Source organism: Varroa destructor, unplaced genomic scaffold, assembly GCF_002443255.2.
Source record: "Varroa destructor unplaced genomic scaffold, Vdes_3.0 BEIS01000005.1, whole genome shotgun sequence".
NCBI classification, from domain to species: Eukaryota; Metazoa; Arthropoda; class Arachnida; order Mesostigmata; family Varroidae; genus Varroa; species Varroa destructor.
In genome coordinates, this window is record NW_019211458.1 from 14,697,281 (window position 1) to 14,721,920 (window position 24,640).

Sequence of the window (24,640 nt, forward strand, 5' to 3'; positions counted from 1 at the left end):
TCTTTTCAGAGATGATCTATTATAAATAATAGGTGGGCCCGGTTAAGTTTTATAAAGAAAATTTACTCTAAAATGTATATAAAAGCAATACTGCATGTAGTTTCAGGTGGATCCATCTACCCAACCAATAAGTAGTTAATAATAATAATAAAATTTAATTATTTATTACTTTTATTAATTAATACAAATTTAGATAGAAGAAAAGATAGAACTGTTTAGGGTGTTTAAAGAAACGTGCGGGAAAATTATCGTGAAAGTCGTGGAACGAATGGACAATGACCGAAGAAAGTCAATTTGGAAATGGTGCTTGGGAAAAAAGGGACATTGAAGTCCGTCTGTTACACATGAACACTATGTAAATTTATTAACAGTTTCAATGTGGTGCGGCATTTTAAGCAAAGGATTCATTAGACCGTTCTAGTTCGGCAACGCAGTAACTGGTGTAAATTATATAAATTTTCTGCAAAAACAGTTGGAAGGGGCTTGACGAAAATACCAAATATTATTTTCGACATGATCAAATATGTTCTTATCGTGATATCTTTAAATAAATGGGCTGAACGAAGAGGTTTCATAAAACATCCTGTTCGTGCCCTAGAACTGATGCCAATCGAATTTTTTCCAAAACTTAACTTGACGTCGGAAAACTGACGACCTTCAAAGATTTAACGAGCATAGCTAGGCAACGCCGCTAAATGAAGCATTGGCATTATTATCAGTACTGTATTAATCGGAAAGTTGTTTATTTGTATTTTTTTCCATTTTAAACATGAATGATATGTCTATAAAGATGAAGTTATAATTATTCAAACTGTATATATAAAGTGGCTGGTATACACACTCTGAATTTAATAGTCAGGCCTGAATTTCTGTGTTTACTGTTTCAGTCTCTCGATCTGGTGTATTGGTCCTCACGCTTAGTATCGAGCGACTCAGGGTCTCCGTTCTTTATACGACCTACTTGAGTTATCAGCCCTGTGCAAAGATAATTCTGTTTCTGATCAGATGATTCATTCTAAGTGAACTCGTAACATGATCAACTGTATCAGAAATTCCCATCAACAGTCCCAATAGCAAGACCCACTTATGATCTCTTGCTCGTAAATTTGTTGAATGAGTTATTCTGAGACAATAACCTTTTCAATTGAAATATAGTTTATTACACACATATTTACAATTGCAACTATTTATTTAGTTTATGTATTAAGTTGTTGCTGTTATGAACGCTAGCGGGCGGTCGTATTAACACCGGGTCGCTTTGAATAGGCAACGTCGTTACTTCATGGTGCCACTCGTGCCGTCTGGTCTGGTCTCGCCGGAGGACTCTGCGTCAATCCTTGTTACTATATATTGAAGTTCTCGATCAAGCTTTTTCTGTGACAATCGCTTGATGATATCTGAAGGTCGATTACTTTTTCGCTGCAATGGATTAATAATTAAAAATAACAAAATCCATAAATCAACCAATCATTTTTGATTAAATCAAGGCCCATAACTTGTAGCTTTTACAGTGGTGTTTGTACAGTGAGGGTACTGATGATGGTAAAATCGTTACGAACTCTGAAAACTCCCGTTTCCTGGATGCAAATATTATCATTCTAATTGTACCAACCAGTTCTCGGATAATTTGGTGCTCGTCGTCACTCTCGCTCGAAAATTTATCTCCGTCATTATTATCGTTATGCGCTTCCTCAAATGTTCTGAGATCTTTCATTTTCATCGTGTTGATACGCTTTCGAGGCGTTTCCGGAGTTGAAGCTTCGTCGTCAGTTGAAACGTCTTCTTCAAGTGGCAGATCTGTGAAATTGAAAATTATACCCTCGTGTGGGTGTGCTAAGTTGCTGTAGCTGATTCCTAGACACTTTAGTAAACTGTACTATCTAGGTACACCGAATGTACACCTCGTATTGCCGTCTGCTCCCTGAATAGCGTATCGATGCCATGGCGCTTTTGCTACGCCCCGAGTCGTTAGGTAAAGTTTACATTGGCTCGAATGTTTGCAGTAGCGTTTCATTGTAACCGACTATAAGAAACTACACATGATTTTATGGTTCACGATTAGATACTAAATTTTTGGAATAAATGCCTTTAAGCGAATTTCAATTCTGTTCTTACCGTCATCTTTTGGTATGACAATTGGCGAAGGTTTCTTCTTCGGCTTGATCTCTGCCACCTCGATTACTCGAGACGATTGATTTAGGATAGGTTCCCGGAATGTTTCAACTTCTTGGATTTCATCTTTCTGAAAAACACTGTCCCCTGCTACTACGGTTCTATGTGTTTCACCTACAGTGTTTTGAGAAACCTTGATTTCCGGTTGGAGTCTGCTTTCAGTAGCTATTCGAAAATAAATCTGTCGCAGTGTTTCCCGCTGTTCGTCTTTCTGAGCCGGTGCTTGCCTAAGCTCACTTTTGGTGGTAAAATCCAACGTTTTGATATTGTCCAACCTACGAGCCAGTTCCACAGCATCGACGGCGTCAAAGGAGGGCATGATCGAATCTTTTCGCTGGGGACTTAGCTGCTGAGGGGTTGCATTCCGGCTCATATGTTGGCTTACCGAACGACTCGAGACAGTACTCGCTGGCACGCTGGACATAATCGAGTCTAATTGCGTCGAATTGGAGCGTGACAACAGAGGGTTTTCCCCTACAACCGAAAGAGACATTTAACGGAAATGACAAACTATAGATTTTCATTGAGAGAAGAACAGTTTGCATGCGAAGTGCATACACTTTTGGGACATCCTTCCGAACGGGACCTTTTATTTGAGTCTTACCATCATATCGTTTACTTCGTAGCTCTTTAAACAGTCGGCGATATCTCGGCCGGCGGGTAAGTAGCTCCTGATGTTTGCCCTGTCCTACGACTCGACCTTGTTGAAGCAGCCATACCTGATCGCATTTTTCGGCTGTTATCAGGAGGGGCGAGATGACAATACAGGTGCGGTCCTTTCGTACATCTTCTAGCGCACCGAAGATTACCTGTGAGTCAACGGATTAGTGGGTAATAAACAAATACAGTTCTATCAATACTCGCAACCTTGAAGTTAACGCCGAGCAATGCCGAAAAGGATCCACCGCTGCTTCTGTAAATGTTTTTTAAAGAAGATAAACCCTTTATGCCTATAGTAGTATGTTTATTCTGCCGTATATTGTTCGAGCTAGTCAGCATATACATAAAGCAGAATGCCTCACAACTACTGGTTAAAAGAGTGAAGCTATGTTCGCTCCAAGCGCTTTGAATTCATAAAACGTGTGGTAATGGCTGACAGGTGATCGCACTTTTATAAAATATTATGATTTTATTCACAAGTCCTCTACTTACAAGGCTTTACTTTGATCTGATACTAGTTACTTAGCACTCAATATTTGCCCATTCAATTATGTATTAAAAAGTGTTCATGTCTATGAATCTATAGAAAAACGCATAGGTACGTGTGGGTTATCGATGCTGATATTCCGATAATTATTTAGGAGCTTAAGATTAAATTTCGAGCGTCGATTTGTTGCGTACCCTAATCTCATCCTCGGGCAAGTCGCTCCAGCCAGACTGATCAACCAGCAAAATTTTCGGTTCACGAAGCACGGCTCTCGCAATAGATAGTAGAACCTAAAATGGAAAGACTCGCTTTTATTAGGCCGCTATTGGCAACGAAAACCTCTAAGTGTTCAGTTCTACTCAACCTAAATCGATTCTCCAGCATCAGCCCCTTTTCCTGACATACTTTGAGAGTTGCTCGTTGGATCGTATTATTTCTTAGATTCACAATTCGTTGCTCAGTTATTTACAAAGCATTTGTAGCGTATTTTAACGTTTCAGTCAACATGCACGCCGCCCACTATACGTGTTGTGTGATGGTCACCTTTTGTGTGGGGCCAATAGCCTGCCCTTGAGTTCCGGATGAGTCCAATAGAGTTTGATAGCCTTGGGGAAGCTTAATAATGAAATCGTGGACCCGACTGCGTTGACAGGCCGTGACTACCTGCTCAATAATAGCCACTTATCATTGTTACTGTGTTAAGACGTCAGTCAAATGTGTTCCTCAGTCTATGTACAAATACATATAGTATAGAGCTAGATAAACTGCTATTCTTTTCTCCTTTATGTCGACGCATGCGTAAAAAGTTCTTGCTTCATAAAAAAAAGTAGATTTGGGTCCTGGACGTAACCCAGGCAAACCATTCGCCCGGATAGAAAAAAATGTGCTGAGGCGCAATTAGAGTAATAGAGGATGATTTAAAAACGCATGACCTATGACATCAACGGGTAAACATAAAAAAAAACTATACTGTTCTTATTTGGCCAGTAATAGTCATACTTATCGCTCGTTTATAGTTTCGCTAACTGTGTCCAGCTAACATACAACTAAGATAACGTCTAGAGCGTTATTCAAGTATGAAATTTAGCGTACCATTTGATTCGTGACATGGCTTCTACTCTGGCCATAAGCAACGTTAGCCCAGATCGTGTCGAGAAAAAAGTGCGGCTCCAGATTTACTATGCCCATTTGCTGTCTGACCCATGAGACATCCAGGCTCCGTATAGGCTTTTTATCCAGTAACTGCGATCGGTGTCCAAAACATAATAATTCATAGAATAACTAATAACTCACTAAATAACAAATACATGTGCGCTCGTTTTTTTGTACCCTTCTCTTCCCTATAGCATTTGAAGTGTTCTAGTACATGATGTACGTATATATATATATATATAATGACGTATTTAATCTGTAATATTTACGTTCCTTTTAACTTCATTGTCATAGACTGCGCCATTAATGAATACTTTTAATAGTCTTCAATTAAATCAACACGTTGCCTTGAGTAAGCGCATCATTACATATGAGAATTCACATTGAGCAAAGCTTTTTTTATTGCATATGCGATCGCGACTTATAATACTATAACTTTCAATTTTTTTTCTCTTTCTTAACGGTATAGGGTGGCCCATAGTTTAAAACACGACCTGATGTTTCCTGCTACTGATACATCCAGATCCCCTCTTTCGATGCTCTTTTCGTGTCAGTTCTTTTTGCAATAGCTGCTTACGGAAAAACCTACGATTTCTCCCCCCGTTGGTTTATCGAAGAGCTGAAGAAGTTCAAGACATGCCCGTTTGCCACTGCCAGGCTCTCCGGCCAGGGCAATGATCTGTCCAGGAGCTGCTTCGAAAGACACTCCTCGAAGAATCATCTGATCCTGAGTAAAGATGTACGTGCACGATGAATAACGAAAGTCCACAGAACGAAATGAAACGACGCCATCGCACACCTCCTATAACAAAAAAATGAATTATCATACAGTAAATTTCGATTATAATACATCCTGTACGTACACCAATGTTCTGTTTAGTGTACGTATGCACGTGAGATTATACAGTAGAACTAACCCGAGCAACCAGGCACGCGTTGTATGATCAGAGTAAGCTTAATAGAACATTGTATTATCTTATTCTTGTCAAAAACCTAACGAGTTTTCAAGCCAAAGTCATTCAATTTACTTTACTATCGTCGATGAATTTTCGGTCGGTTCCGTACAGATTCCTTAGTCCCTTCTTTAGCGCGAGTACAAATGCGGCGCCATGGCGCGCCTGCGAAAAATTCGGAGCAAATACGGCCAACGACTGCGCGAGTAACAATACTCCAAAGATAATGCTTTCGGTGAGTTTGAATACCTGCGATTTGTGCCAGCGTAAGCGATAGAGAAATACTAGCGAGAATGATATTTAGTTATTCTATTTATAGCCTTCCTTTTTTATTTAAAAGAAAAAACATTTAAATTGTATTCTTTGTTGCCTATATTCAGGGTATTTGGCAAGGCGATAAAATAAGGAATTGAATTATCGATAGTAAGAATAAAAAGTAACAGAATTTACCTGTCAAGTGATCGATTTGGTTACAGCTAAACGACTACAAGATGCATAATTTTTTTTTCATCATATTAACATTTATTCTTGCTATGTGTTCCTACTACATGTTTTTTTTTATCAGACTGCGGTATATCGCCGTCACTGAAACGTATTACTGGGCTCCACGCCGCTATACCTTTAACGCGTGTCGTTATATCTTCCTTGAGCTTTGTTATGTAATTTCGGTAGAATCTTTCGTAATTATTCCGAGCAGCGAATAAGCAGCTTGCGTACAATCGACGGCGGAATAAAGACACACAATTCATTGGATACCTTCTAACTAGCGATATTTCAGACTCGTAAAAACATTTACCCTCTTAGCATCATGAAATAAGCGAAATGCATTGACGGGTCACCTGATCGATGTCCCGAAAGTTCATAGAGTAACAACATACCTCTGTGAAATCGTTAAGCTGTTGCAAGTTGATAGAATGACACGCTATGTAGAATATGACAGTGTAACTTAGAAGGGGGACTGCTTGAGATACCGCATACAAAAATCCGTTACGGATGCTGTGGGTTAGTCTGTTAAAGCATGAACATATATGTTTGTCATTTCATGTTTCATTTTTTTGTATATATATATATATATATATATATATATTTTCATAATATATTCATATATGTATTATTTTATGCATATTCATGTACCAGTCATTCGTGATACATCGAAATTCAAATATGGAGCAAACTCGTAAAAAGAACGTAGCTTTCTCATTTCGGTCACTAAATATCTCGAAGTGATTCGACTGTATATAGATCCACAATCACTTACCCATTGTTCCATGTCCCCGTTACGGCCACTGCGTACGCCGCGCAGAAGACCTGCTCTTGATGAAGTGATTTGATAGTACTCAGTTTGCTGATGATATCTAATGCCAAATGGCGACTTTTGTCGTCTTGATCTGTTGTCGTTAAGAGCCGAATAGGTAAAATCATTAGAGTTATAAATGCTAGTGCGCTATCTATATACTCGCCATCTGGGTAGGGCCAATGAGGTATCCGATACACACAAACTTTGTTGGAGCCGAAGGTCAGCCATCTAAAGCAATACTGAACGGTAGTGTCGGGAGTACAACTTGAACATTCCTATTAGGTAACTGCATCCGCGCACACTCTATAGCAACGATCACAAGTTACGTCCATGGAGTTGAACACGTAGAGGTAAAATCTGTTACCGTTTGGTTTTGGTAAACCTTAACCCTAACGACTAGGACTAGGTCGTAGAATACCGCCTATACAACGCAATAACGATTTAAGCATTTACCTTTGCGTGTCCGCGATCCGAGCACATAATGTTCAAAGAACACGGCAAACAGGATCGCCGGCGCAAACGACAACGCGCATAATCCGAGTCGCCAGTAAAAGTAGGAGGCGAGCGCAAGCCAACAGACAAGTGATGAAGTACCTTGAAACAGCAGCGTCAGCAGAGGCCCAATTAACTGTCCCAACAAAGAATCAGTCGGCAAACATAACAAGCAGAGATGCGTCAGAGAATTATGAAGCGACCGTAATGTAAAACAGTTAGCGACTATAAACGGTTCTGACATGACAGCCAGGAACAGATTCTATTTCAGCTGATAGCGTGTATCCATTGACCGGCCGACCTTACAGGAAGCTTGTCGCATCTATGTACTGATAAACATAGTCAAGTAAAGGAAAAATTGATCTTTAGTGCAAATGCTCGTGCCGCTTGAAGGTGTTATTAGTGCTTTGCTGTTTGTAGAGAAAGCTTTATGTAATTAACATATAATCAGGAACGCCCGATCTTTCTATTGCAATTCTGTTTTAATCGCGCCGTTTGTCAAGTTGCCTTATTGAGCCCGTCTGTATCATTGGATCGTATCATAGTTGAAATACAGCGTCCTATTCGGCCAAGAAAGGGAGCAATTACAGCCTTCCGTTCCGCTGCCAAAACACGTTCAAGGTTTTCTGAATACAAGGAATTTTTGCAGTGAATCCTTGTCTGAGAACGCGTAAACAGATCGTAATAAAATTTTTAATTGTCTCGTGTTTTTTTTTAGATGTCTGTTGAAACAAAACAGTTATTCATATGTGTTAATGTCAATGAGTGCTGGTTTTAAGCTGCACGAAATTTGAGCTTTTTATGCTAACCTTTATGGTTACATATACTACTTCGCCACACTAAGATGTCGATGATCATAAACTGAAGTTACATGTTGGTGATACTCACAAGCTTCACCTGTCCGACATCAGTCAGTATGATGCGTATAACGTCAGTTACTTCGTTTTTGGGATTATCAAACCACGCCATCGGCTGACGCAGGACGCTCTCATACGCTGTTTTCAATAGCTGACTGCCAACGCGCTCGCCGACAAGGGTGAACGCCCTGAATGAACATACAGATAAAACGTCATTAGGACGACGCGAATGAGGATCACAAACAAATTTAGGTACGATTAATGAGGAGTAACTGTCATCTCAAAATTTCGTCTCGGATCGTTACTCACCAGCTGTGGAAGAATGCAACTATTGATGTAAAAATTCCAAGGACAATAAGATGTGCGCACTGTGTAAGAATAAATGACTTTAGAGCAGATTTGTCATGCAGAAGCAGGAAGGACGACAACATATCTCCGAAAACGACGCCATACAGCGAGAGCGAAACGCCAGATAGAGTTGCGAATATACACCCGACTGATACCTGTCAATTATTCAGAACAAAAATCTGATACTGAAGCCGGCCTTGAATGCAGAAGCGATAATCAGGCTAAGCGAAAGCAACTCGCCAAAACGAGAACTACTTACCATGGGTATATGTTCCCTCAGCAGCGAGATAAGCTCACGATGATTATAGCTTGCTTTAAGGTGAGCTTCTTGATTGAATCCTTCATTATGTTCAGTGGAAGCATCTTGTTCAAGTAACGATGAGACCTGGCGGTCGAGAATGCTACCTGCCGGAGGAAGTACCTCACCAAGTGGCGAAAGGCCCAACTCCTTCATCTCGTGTAATTCCTTTTTGAGATGCTGTTCGAAAACTCCTTTATTAGCTACAAGCTCTGCGTAGCTTCCTTCTTCAACCACCTGCATGGAAAGTATCTATAGACTTTAGGTTTTTAAATAGCTTACGCTTTTAAACTCAGGCCACACACACGTATAGGAATTAATATAGATGAACTTATCGGTCTTTTGCACAGATCTTGTTCTCGCGGCGTTCACGTTATATTATATATATATACCTTGCCTTGTTCAAGAACAATAATTCTCTCGTGGTCTCTCAGCTTGAAGGCTTTATTCGAGATCAGAATCGATGTTCGCCCCTCCATTGCCTGCGAGTAATAGACAATAATCACTGACTTGTGATAGCGAAATTATCGTTTTCATTCTGTAGTAACACAAATATTATACAGTTATCATGCTAAAAGTGCCCGCTAAAACCAAGTGTCATGTTTTGAACCTTTAATTACATTTCTGGAAAAAAAATTACCTGATATCTAAGCATCTAAACACTCAGTAAATTGTTTTCGAATCTCGAAGTGCGCTGATGACTTGTTTCCGGGATAATTATTAGGTTTCTATGTTTGGAAAACGCGGCAAAGAACTTTTAAAATAAATAGAAACATCAAAGCGGTAAAAGTTTCGGGCTTCCTCCACCCCCTCTCTAGGCTAGAGGTAAATTAATAGGGTAAAATCACTTACATTTTCCATGGCATGTATTACCATTGCGGCAGCATCTCCCCGAAGATTATGTCCGGGATTTTCAAGAACTAAGATCGAGGCGTTTCGAGCTATAGCCCGCGCCACGCATATCAATTGTCGTTGACCTAGTGAAAGTGGAGCTCCGCACGGCGATAACACGGTGTTGTATTTTCTAGGTAACTGTTGCGAATCAGGTAGTAAATCGATAGATACGTATATGTATATATACATAAGTATGGATACCTTAGGTTTGAAATAAATATTTACATGATGCATGTATGTACGAATATACTGAGGTTGCGCCTGATGCAACGATCATGCGGTTTCGGATTCACAGCCGCTTCGAAGCCGTTTGTTATTTAGGTATATATATATAGTATGGGAATTTCATTATGCTCAGATCCTTGGTACCGTGAAGAAACAGTGGCATGGCTGGGATGACCCAAAGGTTTAGCTAGACGACAGCACAAATGACATTCTATTACAGCCTCGGTACGCTTTCTACTACACGTTCGTAAAAATTACAGCACACAAGTAATGTGTATTTTGTGTGGTAACACTCAAACGATAAAATGTTGATAATCTTCAAAGCAATTTTGAAGATAGGAGTTTATCCGTGAGGACTTACAGGCATAGCTGAGCTATTTAATTATTATTATCATTACCTTATTAATAAATTTGTGCGCTTGAGCGGCTATCGCGGCGTGCTCGATGTCGCTCTGTTGAATGAATGGATTTCCATATCGGATATTGTCAGCAATAGTTGCAGCGAACAAAACAGGATTTGAACGCACTACGGCCATTCGAGCCCTTAGCCAGCCAACGTTATACGAACGGATATCCTTACCGTCAATGAACACCTGTCCTGCTTTTTAATAGCGTAGATAACGTTACTAAATGTCGGGAGAAGATAGCGTGTCTTATCACACGCAAAAGCAGCGCTAACTGAAGAAAAAGTAAATATATGGTGGCATATGGCTTTCCTTATGCCATATCATGATTTCAATTACAGGCTCGTTTTGGTCAAATCATAACTCCCACGAAAATTCTAAGCAGCAAGTAGGAATATTTCCAAGTAATGCAAACCATAAGAAGGGTCCGAAAACCTGAAGAGCATGTCTACGATCGCATGAGGCTGGTCCTTTTCCCAGGACGCGTCATACAGCGAAAGACGTTGACCAGCGAACAGTGTAAACGAGACAGTGCGTAGCGGCGTGGCGGAATGAGGACTAGATACTGAATCGAATGTAACCTCACCGGCGCACTCAAGGCCTACGTCACCTAAAATCCCAAAGCGCATTAAGGTCAGTACGGCTAAAAGCTACAAATCTATATATGTTCAAATTGTCATTGGAGTTGTCAAAGAAACTTCTTTCTTCTCCTGCAACTTTCATTGAGATGTGCGTAATGTCCTTCACCACTCAAGGCAAAGCTTCCAAATAAGGGTATCAGGTATAATCCATGCTATGACCTAGTAGCAGAAGGCAGCCCTTGTTTACATGCCTGTATCGGACTCATTCCGGAACGCAACTTGGTCTGCAATACTGAAGATCCTTTTGGCTGCCGCGCGCGCCCTTCGAAACGTCCCTCCATAACTAACCTAAATTGTCAAAAGAAACTTGGTCATATCAATTGTAAGACATGAATGCCCAAGTCTACTAAAGTAATACGAACACGGTCCAATCATAACGATGGCGATAAAATATTCAACTTCAAAAGCCAGAGAAGGCTATTTTATGGCACATTTCTTGTTGTAAACATTTTCTATACACTACTGACATACACATCTTATTTACCAGAAGACCTTTTGGCTAGAGTTAATAGGTAATTATCTAGTTTGTTTATAGAGGCAAATGTTGTCGAGGAAATTTTTCGCTAGTAATCATTGATTGTCGATTAAAAATGAGACAATAGAAACGTACACTGGAAGATTCCAGTAGTGTTTCTTGTGATCGGTAAAAATTGTTTAAAATATAGTTAGATTAGGTAAATGATCGTATAGATAAAGTTTAGAGCATACATTAAGTTTTCCGAAATAGATGTGCAATAATACATTTAGCATAGAATAGATAATTAATTATACCAGTTTTGCAGCACTGAGAAGTGCCAGCGCAAGATTAAAGATGGGGCAGAGAACGTGTGATGGGAGCATCGATCTTTCTCGATCAGATAGCAGCTGATTGCTTAGACCGTACCAAAATGCTAAGGCATAGCATGCGTACAAAAAGAACCAGATGAGGGATGATGATGCACTCAGCCACACCAGCTTGCGGTACGCATGGCGTTGACTGCCATCTAAACGACGGCTAAATCTACGACGAAGACAGTACGTTCGAGAATAGAATAGGATGGCAATTGGCAAAAGTTTGTTACAGTTAGTCTAGTAGTAATAACTTATAATCATATAATACATATTCAAGTAATTTATATACTATATATATATATATATAGTAAGTTACACTTTTTGGGTGCTAGAACATACTTAAGGTGAAAGATAGCAAAAGCGTACTGTAATAAAGCTAATGTTGATGCGATTCATCAGCGTTATGTCGTTGAATCGTAGTACTGGACGTGGCTAAGAAAGTAAGAGTCACGACAAGGACGCTACATGGTCTAGGCATATGAATGTTTTGTTGAAATGAAAGTAGATTTTACAAGATCACAATCCTCACTTGAGAACTTCCTTATCTTCAGCGCCGAAGGCAACCACAGCTCGAATGTTGTGGATCGCTTCGCTAGCGGTGAATGCCGCAATCTGAAGCTGATCGCCCTCCTTACGTTGATGCAAGGAAACACGCTGGCCGATAAACACCACCAGCAATAAAAATATCTGCAGAAATACATAGCACATATTTGAGACCGATAGCATTACCTCAACTACGCTAATTGTTCAAGGACAAGGTCGCCTATCGCCAGCCTGGACGACCTTGAAATGGTATGGGGAAAAATTAACGTCCGAGTACGTTAAACTGGGGTCGTGTGCTGCGACGACGTTTTAGGGTTTTGTAGCTGGTCGAATAATTCTATCCGTTTATATAGATTCCATGTTCCACGTATTTCAAATGCAAGCTCTTTACGTGTTGGGTGTAAGCCTACTACCATCGCTTTATTTGCACTACGAATCTTTCCTCCGAATCCGATCGCTAAAGTAGATTCATCAGTTCTCAGGTGCTTCGGCAGCTTCGACACTTAGTTAAATGAAAGACATATCAAAGATAAAACCCGCTGCGAAACTATAAAACGGTAGGTAAAAGCTAAACCAATCTAGAGAAAAAGATATCGGAAAGCTATTTTTGAAAGCTTATCGAAACGACCGACAACAGATAATAAACTTACGAGAGAAGAGATATATACTGTTTCGATCTATCCCTTTTTATGGCTGTCAGCAGCAGGCAATTACTGGGAAAAGAAAACAATGTATGGGACAATTTATAAGACAACCTGATAGGTCGTATGTCCACTTGAATAGGCTTCTATTTAACTTCTAAACAGCAAGTTACTTAATTAATGGCATAACCTTTATCTGTGTTGGTACTGACTGAACTGGAAAAATGACGATGATTAAAATAGGCAGACGATTGTTGGGCATTAGGTGTTCTGAGTATGGGCTCTTAAACCCAAATCGGTACAAAGTAAGATAATATAACATTGTGGAAATTGTTGTCGGGACGAGCAGTGGGTCGAGTATTATTCCACATGCATCGTAATTCGAGTTAAAGCTGCGATGCCCGTAACAACATCTGTAGCATAGTCCCTTCGGCCTCATGGTCTTAGCCAGATTCAGTCAACTTCCTGCCAAATATGAAATTTACAGGTTTATTCTTAATATATTGGCTAACTAAAAATTAAGTTCAAAAATAGTGGCTATCCCAAGAATATTCCTTGCCATTATCGCGGTAAACGCATATCGCTAGATACCAACCGGTAGCGGACTGAGCATAAGGAGGAAAAGGGCCCAATTCGTGGCGAATGCGGTAAGGGTGCAGACAATTAATGTACAGGAGTTCGAAACAAACAGACCAAGCTTGCTTCCCAGCCCGTCTTCAATGCTGTCGAGATCCCTGAGTGAAAAAAACGATAGCCACACACTAATACTGAAGTTAACTTATTTCAAATACTTATATTAAAACCGCGCCTTTTTTTATAGATAGCCTTGTTTGGACACTATAAATTATCGCGTCAGCTCCCATACGCCCGTTTCCCAGACCCTTGTTTGTACAAATAGTTCAATAAATTGCACATTCTTCGAAAATATTTTGTCTAAACTATATCCAGCCATTACTCGAGTTCCATTTATGACAACAAATTCTACATATATCGATAACAAATAAAGTCACAGTGGTCCTAAGTCACACCAATAAAAGCTAGTTAGGTACAACAAAAAGCAAACAATACTTTGCTCATACTCGAACCACTCTCATAAAGATTGGTTCAGTAGTTTTTTTTGTTTGTTAGCGTATTTTTTTTGTCGTTTTCGACCTAGATACCGACTCGAGACGTGCTCGCACGTAGGCGTCATCGATGTTGGCCTGAATCCATTTCTGCTCTTGATGCAGGACACTTTCCATGAATATTAAACGGATCCGGAACGCTTGCTTGGCTCCCGCACGACTAAGAAGAACCTCCAAGAGGCCGTTAAAGACGAACAATCCAAAGACGCACCTGCAAATTTGAAAAAAAAATGACTACACTTAGAAGTATCTCGTTTTTTATCCCATATATTGTATTTCAATGTAATGCATTACAAATGTCAATTCAGATTTGTAATCTAAATTTTTCAGTTTTTGAGCATGGCGCAGCAAATCTCTAGTTATGTAGGAGGTACCAACTAGTAGACCTCTTTTAACTGTCTATCTAACTATCTAAGAATATAAGGCAGCTCCAGAGTAAGCCAGATTATCACATTATCATCTCAGGGTAGGCAGATACCATAGACATTATAAAGTCAATCACATTAAAGCTCAATACAAAAACCTAGGTTAAATTTAACCAAATATATATATATTTTTTTAATTCAGATCGTAGTTTAAGCGAATAAGGAACCGTCACAGCAAACGTCCCAGATCGTATGAACGAAAAGGCAAATGCTTTACGTCATGCGTTTATAAGGGGGATGCCCGATGGGGGCGACTGTGCTCAAAATTTTGAGCTTTGGCAATAACAAGATGTTTCTAATACCCAACTAAAAATGAGGGCTTTTAGTGCCAAACTTAACTTTGACAAAAGTCAACTCGCCAACGTGATCGACGCACGCTCAGCTATTGCTATGTACGAGACGATGGGATTATCGAATAGAGAGAGACCTGCGTATATGTGACGCAAATTTACCATCATACACTTTTAGCTGGAAAAGCATTGAGCACTCAGAAAGTACTTTTGCGTGATTCACCGCCTGAACAATTCTCCTACTCTGATTTTCCGATGCGTGAATGTGCCTAACTTTGGGAATATTAACTACAATTTTTTGACATTTGCAAAGATCAAAGATTTCGCAAACGCTTGTATTTACAGGGATAGGCTCATATTCTCCAATATTCAACTTACCCTACCAGGCAGTAGATAAGAAGTATCGACCTCTCCCAGAAATCTCCTATCAGATGTCCACCACTAGATAATAAAGGAGAAAAACTGAAGTTAGATAAACGGTATTTTTGACTGAAGAAAGCATGACTATAACTTCTCGTTGTAAGACGAGTAAAATGCGTCACTTGCTGTTTTTTTTATTTAATCGATCTCGAATTACTTTTTATAAAATAAGACTTTTTTTGTTATAAAATAAGATGCATTTTTTGTATTACGTGAGCAGAGAGCGTGCCTTAATGATTATTAAGCAAACTTGACTGATGAATAATGTCTATCCACGAACTTCGCGCCTGGTTTTTCGTCGCGGCTGCTATGTCACAATATGTAGGTCTATAAAGGCAGACTTCAACTAAGATAATATTTTTCTTAAAAGTACACCTGCAGTAGTGCTTCGAAATGGCACGAATCAGGCCGGCCAAACCTGTTACTTACAATGGCGAATCTTCAAGCAACTCTTGCCATGGTACTTGGGTATCGTTGAGTCTGAAATAACAAAGATTTGATAGTAAGAAAGCTCATACTCATGCAAGACTCAATACAAGAATGAGAAAATATGTAGTCGTTATGGTGAGCGCCCCAGTCTCAAATTTAAATGACAAAATGTTATTACTACTGACGTGTCTCTCCCAGTGCAAAGTCGTCTACAACAAAAGCTTCAACTAACCAATCACGGGGCTGTGTTTCGTTATCTGGCAGCCGTAATAACGTCACGGGATAAAAATTATATGAGGCCATTGAGTGCAAAACAATGTAAGTTCAGCATCAATGACCGCAGCTAAATTGGACCGCTTGGTTACAGTCCTGGTCATCATATCTGCATTTCTATACAACCAAATGGTAGTCAATCGAATTCGACTCAGGAAAGCTCTCAAAGTAGTTCGCCAAACTCTTTTTTCAACCTTTATATGGCACCCACGCAGCGACCCATTTCTGCTTTTAATTCTGAATCGCCGTCGGAACTTAGATGGCCCCCCTGCCCATAACCACCACATACTGTTAAAGATACACTGGGCAGTAGTAGAGATAATCTTCGGTCAGTATGTCTAGATAGACTCTGGCTGGTTCGAGAAAAAAGCCGCGCGTCATTTTTTTGATAGCGAATGTTAGATCAGCTGTAGTATCGTCTAGTTGCATTCCCCATTATAAAAACGACACTTTAACATGGTAACCGCTTTCAACGTAGCGAGCCAATCATGCGCCTTTCATAGAGGATAGAGAATGCAATAACTAGCACTTAGCAACTTAACACGATTTGGTCAGTGATAGCTTGGCTAAACAACGATCGATGTTAATATTACAGAACAATAAACAATTCTATACGTATGGCCGTTTTTTCCCTTTTTATGTACCCTTTGGGGCAAAGCTAGCTACAGAATGAGTCCAAAATTGCTCACTCCCAATAGAGACGTCCATTAAATCATCATAGTCGATGGTGTTTGTAGAATTACGTCACCTTTTAACCTGCGATAACACGAGGTCGAATCTGACTTTTCATTTACCATCCATGTTCGTTTAATTAAAAGGTTGCTTGCGTCTTGTACTACTACCATCTACTTAACGTTGACCGTTCATGCCGCTGTTGTCGGCTAATATAGCATTAGTTAGTTTATCATATTCAGACATTCTGAACGAGCTAAAGGTAAGAAGAAGCGGAGCGAAAGGGTTATTACAGTTAAAGAGATATTAAATGTTTCAGAAAGAGCCCGGAAGTTGCTTCCAGTTGTTTTTTCCAAGATGGCATTTCATACGCATACATACGTTTGATGATTTTAGCTATCGCAGATAACACGATAACATCATATCAACCTGGCTATGGCGCTGTTGTCAATCGATTAAACTGCGTTCTGACTTGGAACTTCGAGATGTTTTGGAGGGAAGGTTACGCTGCGCTCACCTTCTTTTTAAGCATTCTAACATAGATTTGCCTAATCTACAGAGAAAATTTTTCGAAGTTATTCCTGCAATGCCACTTCAATTATCGGTCTGACTACACCATCTTCTACATGTGTTCGAAAACAGTATGTACATAGTATATAATCAGTTGTATTTCCACTGCTTCCGTAGTGGACGCAATGATGGTATTCTATGCTACTACGGAACGGGTTTTTAGATCAGGCTGCCAATGTCATTCCATCCGACAGAATCCCGCTTTATTGATTTTGTCATTAGTACGATTCTAGACATCAGTTTGTATCTAATAATGGACTTGTTCCTTGCACGCTTACAACGATCCGTACACAAAGGCTTTATTCAGCATAGCTTCTACTATATATATGTAATAGAATTGGGTGTTCTAGGACCACCGCAATTTTGCTTATATTAGTCACGTCGCACGACCTGCTAAACGGCTTTGATACTAGTAGCAAACAATCTAGCCAAGTTCGAAATTTTCCAGCCATTACATTATATACATATATATATGCGTGAAATGTTTTTCCGCTGACTTCAACTCACTGCTAGGAATTCGTTAACCCGTAACTATACGCCCTGTATTCAATTGATTGCTTTCGTCTCACGGTAGCGTTCGTTCTATTGACAAAGCGAGAAACGTTTTTTTCGCACCCATCGACAATTACGCTTGGCGTTCTGATATCATTTCGATATTGGTATGTTACGTTATTGCTATAATAATAATATATTTCAGGCATTTCTCAGAGTGTGCTATGATGGACAAACGTGACTTTGTAAAACGCTTTTAGATGATTCTTATAGAATACAGTAGTTCCGACACGTACATTTCCGCTTGCAGTATTTTTTTTCTATTCGTTAGGTAAGTCATAGAATATAGATTATATTACATTTGTATCGGAAATCAGGCGCTTTTCGCTTTTTTTAGGTTGGGGAACTTTGCTCAAGTCATACAAAGCGACATACGCATTACTGAAAAAAGGACTCTTTACAGAATGCAAGTGTTTGTTTCTGCTTACTGTGCTAGTGATGTTTTTACTTGGCTTGTTATCGAAAGCTTCTCTGGCCAATAAGGAAGTAAACCTATGGCCTACACACATCTTGCTTGGGTTCGTTTGTATAACTATTACAAAACCTAAATGTAGATCTTTCCAAGAGCATAGAGTGCATGCAGAATGGTCATTGTACGATATAACCCTGGTAGCTCTAGCGTTAGTATATATTATCAGTTTAAAAATGTCGATACTCACAGTGTGCGGTTGTTATATAGATGATCTATTACGAACAGGTCGATTAATGAAGACATACAGACAAGAGCCAATGGAGTGACTGCCCCGGCCAACAGAGCCGCTGTCAGACCCACCATGGCAAACAGCTTATCCTTCAATGTAGCATAACGGAACTACATTGTGTAAGCAAAATTGAGTCGAGAACAGATGACGTGAAATTAGCGATAACTTCCATTGACATTATTTGTTCGATAAATAATACTTATCTATAAAACGATAACGTACAAAACAAGCAACCTATTGAATACCCAATATGTAAAGACATCCAACTCATATTAGGACATTAATTCTAGTTCCAACATGATTCAGATTTAATTATTGTAATGTGACCTAATAAATATAAGGGCCTACTGACGGCTCACAATGCTATTACTTGTCGTTATCCGTTAGCACAAGAAGGAAGAAGAATTTAACTGTAAATTCTAGTCGGAATTATGAAGCTTACGAGTATCGTTTTATCTAAAAACTGACAAGCGATTTGAAGATAGCTAATGTAACATTGACAAAAATAAGTTGATTTAAGTAATCAAAGAAGAAGAACATTTGACGAAATGTTATAACCTTGCCTGCCCAAGGCAAATGAGCCTGCTAGGCTAACTGATACGCTGTTTTCGTCCTTTAAACAGAAAGGAGATGTTAACTGTATTAAACCTCTTCTCGCTTAGAAGGCCGATTTGTCTATTACGCCGATATGTCAATTATCCAATGCTAGTAGGTAATTTTCGTAATAAAAAGTTGTAATTACGTGATACCCCAAAAGTACGATGTTATACAGTGACAAAGAATGTTATCGTATATCCTCCGTACTAATGACAGCATATATAAAAGCAATTCAACGACCATCTTTGGAAAAGTCGTCACGTTTGTACTGTTAATGTACTTTGCAGCTATTTGATATCTTACCAAATTGCATATTGTTATTGATTCAAGTAGCTTTTCTGCCTTTGAAGCTCGCCGTCGGCTTCTGCAATGAAAGACAAACGGTAATTTATTTGTCACAGTTCTGCGGGTGTCTAAAGCTGTCACTCGTGTCTGCCTGTAAGACTGATCTGCTCCGTCAAAATGGCCGATCTGCTCAGTAGATTTCAATAGCTCGCTACACATAGGAACATTCATATTATGGTACTAACTTAGATCACACTACGTTAGTCTCTAAAGAGATACGAACTAATGAAGAACCCTAATACTTTACAAGAAAGGTGTGTAGGGAAAACTTGTATGTAGCACAAATAAACTGCGCAACACGCCTTATCTATACACGTATTTAAAGAGATGCTTTTTCGGTGCGTACTCCAATATTGCCAATGTATCCAGCAAGAATTCGGAAGTATGTCTTCGGCGAGCTCGAATATCTAGAGCTTTGGTATTCCACCATGAGGACGCTTCATATCTCTATTCGGCAAAAAATGTCTTCATCATTGTCGATTTGTTCGCCACTTGTCGCACGCAAGTGACCGTACGTTTAGATAATGCCGCTTCGGTAACCAGCTATAGCAAGGTGATTACTTGTAACGCTCAGGCACGCAGAAGCCTGCGATACGACATATATAAAGTGAGGATCTGATCAAATAAAGTAACATAATCCAAACACTCACCTAAAACTCTTCGTAGTCGTCGGCCCTTTCTTGCCTAGACTCCCCAACATCATGCAAATTGTACGAAGCTGTAATTAAGCGAAACAGGTCAATTGCCCAAGTATGAGATACAATAACATGATTTTACCACAAACAACTACATTATACCAACGATTTTTAACTTACCAAGCCCAATTGCAGCGAGCTAAAAGATTGGCATGTAATAAGACAAAATAATTTATGAAAGCAGCTCAAACGATGACGCCTCTGTACGATAGGCTCATTCGAATTCGCCTTCTAAGGACACGATGTTTTTCTTTAGAAGGATCATAAATAAACTCTACGGTAGAGATATGACGTGTATACTTAGCCGTATAGAAATTCTTCAGTTTATTGTTGTTGTATGTATGTCGATAGTTAACTCAATCTTTTGGAACAGGCAGTTCGAGTAAACAGAGAAATTCAACAGAATAGATTGCCAAGGCCCTCCATAATCATGATTTAGTTTCCTTCACAATGTGTATTGTCCTTGCTGCAAATAGCCTGACTGTGCCTAAGGAATGTGAAGAGGTAGCAACAAGTTATCCGCGACCAAATAGAATAAAAAGCCTCTGTAGTTTGAAAATGTATGTACATTTAATCTGTTAACGTTTATATAAATAGAGAGGTAAACATGTACAATTTAGGCCCTACTAATGTCCGTCGACAAGTACACTTATTTATCGAAGCACTGAACAATTCGATAAAATCGCGCAGTCTCGATTGATAGATTTACATATATAGAACGAAAGCTAAACGTATTTTAACACACCTTTAAAACAAACAGAAAGCATCCATATAGTATGCAAGTCGAAATCTATAAATATTTTTCGGAATAAATAAGGAAAGTATATATATTTTTGTTTTTTCTTCAGTTAACCTACAAAAACATTGTTTCCGAATTTGGTGCAAAAGTCTCATACAGCCATTTATATTCGAAGAATTGAAACAATACATACGTAATTCTATCGTATGGATGTCGCTGTTCTCATTTGAAAAGGGTACAATTTTTCATCGCTTATATACTAAGTATGTATAAGATATACTTATTGGTAAACTGAACTTGTGAAAATTATCATATTTTTTTGTAAACCATAGGCAGTACAACATAATAATCTAAGCCAACATTTCTCTTGCAGACTCATGTTTAGTAGCCTTTGTAAAATTTGCGCACAGATTTCCGTCCGTACATATATATACTCTAACGTCTACTCGACCTCAGCTGTTTCACAAACAGCGATGTCTTCCAGTTGTTTAAGCCTTTTGGCACGACATTATGGCGTTATGACTTCTGATTACTCACGGGTATTATTTTGCTTCGAAACAATATAATAAATAATTGAAAACCGTCTTAGCTTCAACATAGTCCGCATAAGGTTCTGGGTCGAGATCTATCAGCAATATCTGATCACGAGCAATGCGTTGGACCATATAAATGTCGCGGGCATACATTACACGCTTCTGTTTCGAATTCATGAAAAATCGCGTAGGACATTTTTAAAAATAGTGATTCGTGCGTTTTGGTGCTATACCAGTACACAAGCCTCTCCAGGCAACTCGTAAGATTCGAAAGAAGTCCTAGTGTAGCCAGCTACTATTACCTGTTCTATCGTAAAGTCAGCTTTTCCTGTAGGACAGAGTCGAAGTTATAATCGCTAGCTCTTTTCCTGGGACCTTGTGAACAGCTAACAAAATTTCGATTTGTCCTTTTCTACCGTTAAGAAATCCTGTGCGCCTTTTTTACCTTACCTTTATAAAGGTAACCTTTTGCTGTCCGATCATTAAGATGTATTATTATTATTATTATTATCATCTGTGGCAAAATAAGCGTATCTTCCTATTGAGCAACTGGCTTCGAATGGTTTGCTCAATGTTTCAAGCACAGGTGCTTTTCTATTCAGACTCTGAACTGTCGGTCAATGGATTTCACGAATGTTTTCGTACAGGTAACGATAAGAATCTTATTCTATTATGCATTCCGGAGTACTGGACAGAAAAAATGTTAGGAGCTGCTATTGTGCTTTCGATGTATTTTAATTGCTTTAATTGTATTATTCCATTGATCTTTTTGGCGTAGCATAAGCGCGAAAACGCTCTGTCGTTACAAGTAGGTGTGCAAGTACGATAGATAAAAAGCGACCTGTGGTCCTGGCTGAAGTTTGTTCTCATTATATGGATTGGGATTTGAAAACGCATCTGTCAAATAGATCCGGTCTGACAGCAGGACATCGAGAATAAACGCTACTGGCAGCACTTGTTCGATGTTTTCCCTTTTTCTTTATGACCATTGTGACGGATTTCTGAATTGAATTCTGTCTGTATTGGAAACAAAGGCCTCGAGTCACTACTACGTAAACGTTTACTGATCTGAAAACAGACATGAAGTTAAAATCCGCAAATGTAGAAGGTACACATATATAACAATCGGCAGTAATAGAATATCGTTGGGCTTTTGCTATGGGCTCATTCCTCTCACCCTCTCCTCGTTTTGTAGTCGTCAATAGACGGACGTCTGCTACAGTGATTATTAGATGTGATTCCCGCGTCGCACTATAGCTTATCTCATCGATGAGCCATTGTCTTTTCCTGACTGCTAACATTTTGTCAAGCATATGTTTCTGTCATTGTCAATTTACCATATAGTTGCTAATAGCGAATCAAAACATCTAATAGCACCTACATATGTATGCAGAGAAGGCTCCAAGCTCACGTTATTTAGATGCACCTAGTTGACTTTCCTCGTGTGTTACCAGCCATTGATTAGCTACATTAACATGTAGCCTTTCTCGTAAGTCTAGTTAAGAGTTCAATTCAATATAGTATGCGAACAAATTGATCACACTATTCAGAACAACAACCCTAATAAAGTACGGCCCATACCGAAAAATATAAGTATATAAAATACCTATATTTTATTACCACTGTATTATTATTTGTAGCTATATCGAGAAGCGCAATGCCAAGGTTATCTACATTGCGTCAAGTGAGACGTTTCCGAGTTTGTATGATTAAACAGAAAATAATTACAAAAACGAAAAAATGCATTTGCTTTTATTTTCTACCGGTAGTTTATTCCTAATGCTACACAAACGTTACAACAAACGTCACAAACAGAAGCAAAGCTATATTACATCGCATCGCCTAACAGTTTTGTGTTTACAGATATCTGTCGCCTCTCTCCTCTTCGTATTTTCTCTTCCTCTTAGAACGAACGGGCTCTATCGATGGTGGATTGTGATATTCTGGGAGCTAGATGACGTAGGTTTCATGACACGTAATTTTAACTCTGCATTGTACTGTGTTATCTCGTCTATCGGCAGCATGCAAGCAAGCCCAATCAGGATCAACAGCATCACCTCTACAATCTTCACCGCGAAAAATAGCCCTTAGCGGGATTACACTATTTCTCTCTCTCGTTCTCGTTATCCTTTCTGTCATGCATCTCTTGTCTACGACACGCGGTCGAAGTATTTTTAACTGCAACAATGGCTGTAGCAGCAGCAGATCCACTTGCAAGCCTTCATGCAGCCGTCCGCTGAACGTAACAGCCGCGACACCAACGGAAGCTACGCCGCCGTCAACGGTATGAGATATAAGTTGAACAAATCGAACGATAGGCCTTGAAACAATTTTTTGTCACTGCTCAACAGTATTCGTTCGAATTGTTTACCGCGGAGGCGAAAGTTGTAACAGCCAATAGATAGATCTTAACCAATGGCAAGGTATTATTTCAAGGCGCAGTCAAGGACTCAGTTCGTAATCACGTTACTGTTCTGCTTGTTCTTCGATTGCCCGTCTTCCGCCCTTCCGTCGCTGACTTTGGCAAGCGTCTTTGCCGAGATGTTTCGAAGTCGCATTACTCGAAATGTTAGATCTTTGCATATGATAGCACCACTATTACTTGCGTGATATTACTGTTATTATGATTATTACGATTGTCTGATCAATGAGAACACATAGAACTAACGCAGAATCGGTCGTGATGTCCCATAGGTATATTTAGAAGAATTTTGGGATTTGGATGGCAAAATGGAACGACACACATAAAGAGGATAAACGGGAAAAACAACAAAGATGCCTTGTATATTTTTTTGCTAATTGAATGCGTATCTATCTCGCAAGATGGAATAGAAGTGGCTGTTTCGTTCTTATTTTTCGTTCCCTTTAAGCAGGGACACTGGTCTGCCTTTGTCTGTCTAGAGCGTGCCTTTCCTTTCTGAAACAAATGTCGTTGACCGATATAACATCTACTTCTACATATAGTCGTACAATGTAGCATTATAGAAGAAGTATGTATGATAGGCTAATAGATTTTGCAAGGGCATTTCCGAAATGTAAAATGCATGTTGACGCTCTTCAATAAGCGCGCATCTAGAGGGATATATTTGGTGGAAGATGCACAGCTACGAGGCAAAGCGCGCACCTCCTGGTTCTTGTAGCGGTGTCCTAAGCGTCTCCAGAGCCCGAAGTCCCTACATGCTGGTTGCCAAGGGTGGGTCAAAGGAAAATTTTTAAAATGAACGTGTAATTAAACAAGCGATAACGACCGAACTCGGGTATGTAGCACTATTCTAACAACAAAATGATCCGAACGGATGCCTGGAGCAATTTAATATTATGTAAATACTAAAAACGAACTTTTAATTTAAAAAAATAAAACTATTGTAAGGCATCAATAA

General features: G+C 39.3%; 1 protein-coding gene and 1 long non-coding RNA gene across 9 annotated transcripts in view; one reads left to right on the forward strand and one right to left on the reverse strand.

The window, feature by feature from the left end:
• Positions 1 to 1,132: 1,132 nt before the first annotated feature.
• Positions 1,133 to 24,640, reverse strand: part of LOC111250671 (ATP-dependent translocase ABCB1-like) — a 32,271-nt gene continuing 8,763 nt past the window's right edge. For 3 of the 8 annotated variants that reach the window (XM_022806245.2, XM_086991578.1, XM_022806241.2), the window contains 29 exons: positions 19,944 to 20,011; positions 19,252 to 19,312; positions 18,310 to 18,461; positions 15,584 to 15,634; positions 15,113 to 15,175; positions 14,060 to 14,230; positions 13,491 to 13,656; positions 12,241 to 12,398; positions 11,652 to 11,880; positions 11,072 to 11,168; positions 10,655 to 10,849; positions 10,234 to 10,433; positions 9,569 to 9,748; positions 9,109 to 9,198; positions 8,678 to 8,953; positions 8,380 to 8,573; positions 8,102 to 8,258; positions 7,175 to 7,349; positions 6,683 to 6,812; positions 6,303 to 6,432; positions 5,500 to 5,673; positions 5,049 to 5,273; positions 4,412 to 4,561; positions 3,863 to 3,982; positions 3,514 to 3,609; positions 2,777 to 2,981; positions 2,116 to 2,646; positions 1,613 to 1,797; positions 1,133 to 1,419 (listed from right to left, as the gene is read on the reverse strand). In XM_022806245.2, coding sequence (XP_022661980.1) covers positions 1,276 to 1,419; positions 1,613 to 1,797; positions 2,116 to 2,646; positions 2,777 to 2,981; positions 3,514 to 3,609; positions 3,863 to 3,982; positions 4,412 to 4,561; positions 5,049 to 5,273; positions 5,500 to 5,673; positions 6,303 to 6,432; positions 6,683 to 6,812; positions 7,175 to 7,349; positions 8,102 to 8,258; positions 8,380 to 8,573; positions 8,678 to 8,953; positions 9,109 to 9,198; positions 9,569 to 9,748; positions 10,234 to 10,433; positions 10,655 to 10,849; positions 11,072 to 11,168; positions 11,652 to 11,880; positions 12,241 to 12,398; positions 13,491 to 13,656; positions 14,060 to 14,230; positions 15,113 to 15,175; positions 15,584 to 15,634; positions 18,310 to 18,461; positions 19,252 to 19,312; positions 19,944 to 19,996 — 4,758 coding nt within the window. In that variant the 5' untranslated portion in view covers positions 19,997 to 20,011 and the 3' untranslated portion in view covers positions 1,133 to 1,275. Of the gene's footprint in view, positions 1,420 to 1,612; positions 1,798 to 2,115; positions 2,647 to 2,776; positions 3,086 to 3,513; positions 3,610 to 3,862; positions 3,983 to 4,411; positions 4,562 to 5,048; positions 5,274 to 5,499; positions 5,674 to 6,302; positions 6,433 to 6,682; positions 6,813 to 7,174; positions 7,350 to 8,101; positions 8,259 to 8,379; positions 8,574 to 8,677; positions 8,954 to 9,108; positions 9,199 to 9,568; positions 9,749 to 10,233; positions 10,434 to 10,654; positions 10,850 to 11,071; positions 11,169 to 11,651; positions 11,881 to 12,240; positions 12,399 to 13,490; positions 13,657 to 14,059; positions 14,231 to 15,112; positions 15,176 to 15,583; positions 15,635 to 16,909; positions 17,053 to 18,309; positions 18,462 to 19,251; positions 19,313 to 19,943; positions 20,012 to 24,640 lie in introns of those variants that run through there. The other 5 variants (XM_022806243.2, XM_022806242.2, XM_086991579.1 and 2 more) reach the window with 5 other exon arrangements.
• Positions 22,146 to 24,640, forward strand: LOC147755326 (uncharacterized). The gene is made up of 2 exons (XR_015329375.1): positions 22,146 to 22,749; positions 23,282 to 24,640. It is a non-coding gene; the product is annotated as an uncharacterized LOC147755326 (long non-coding RNA).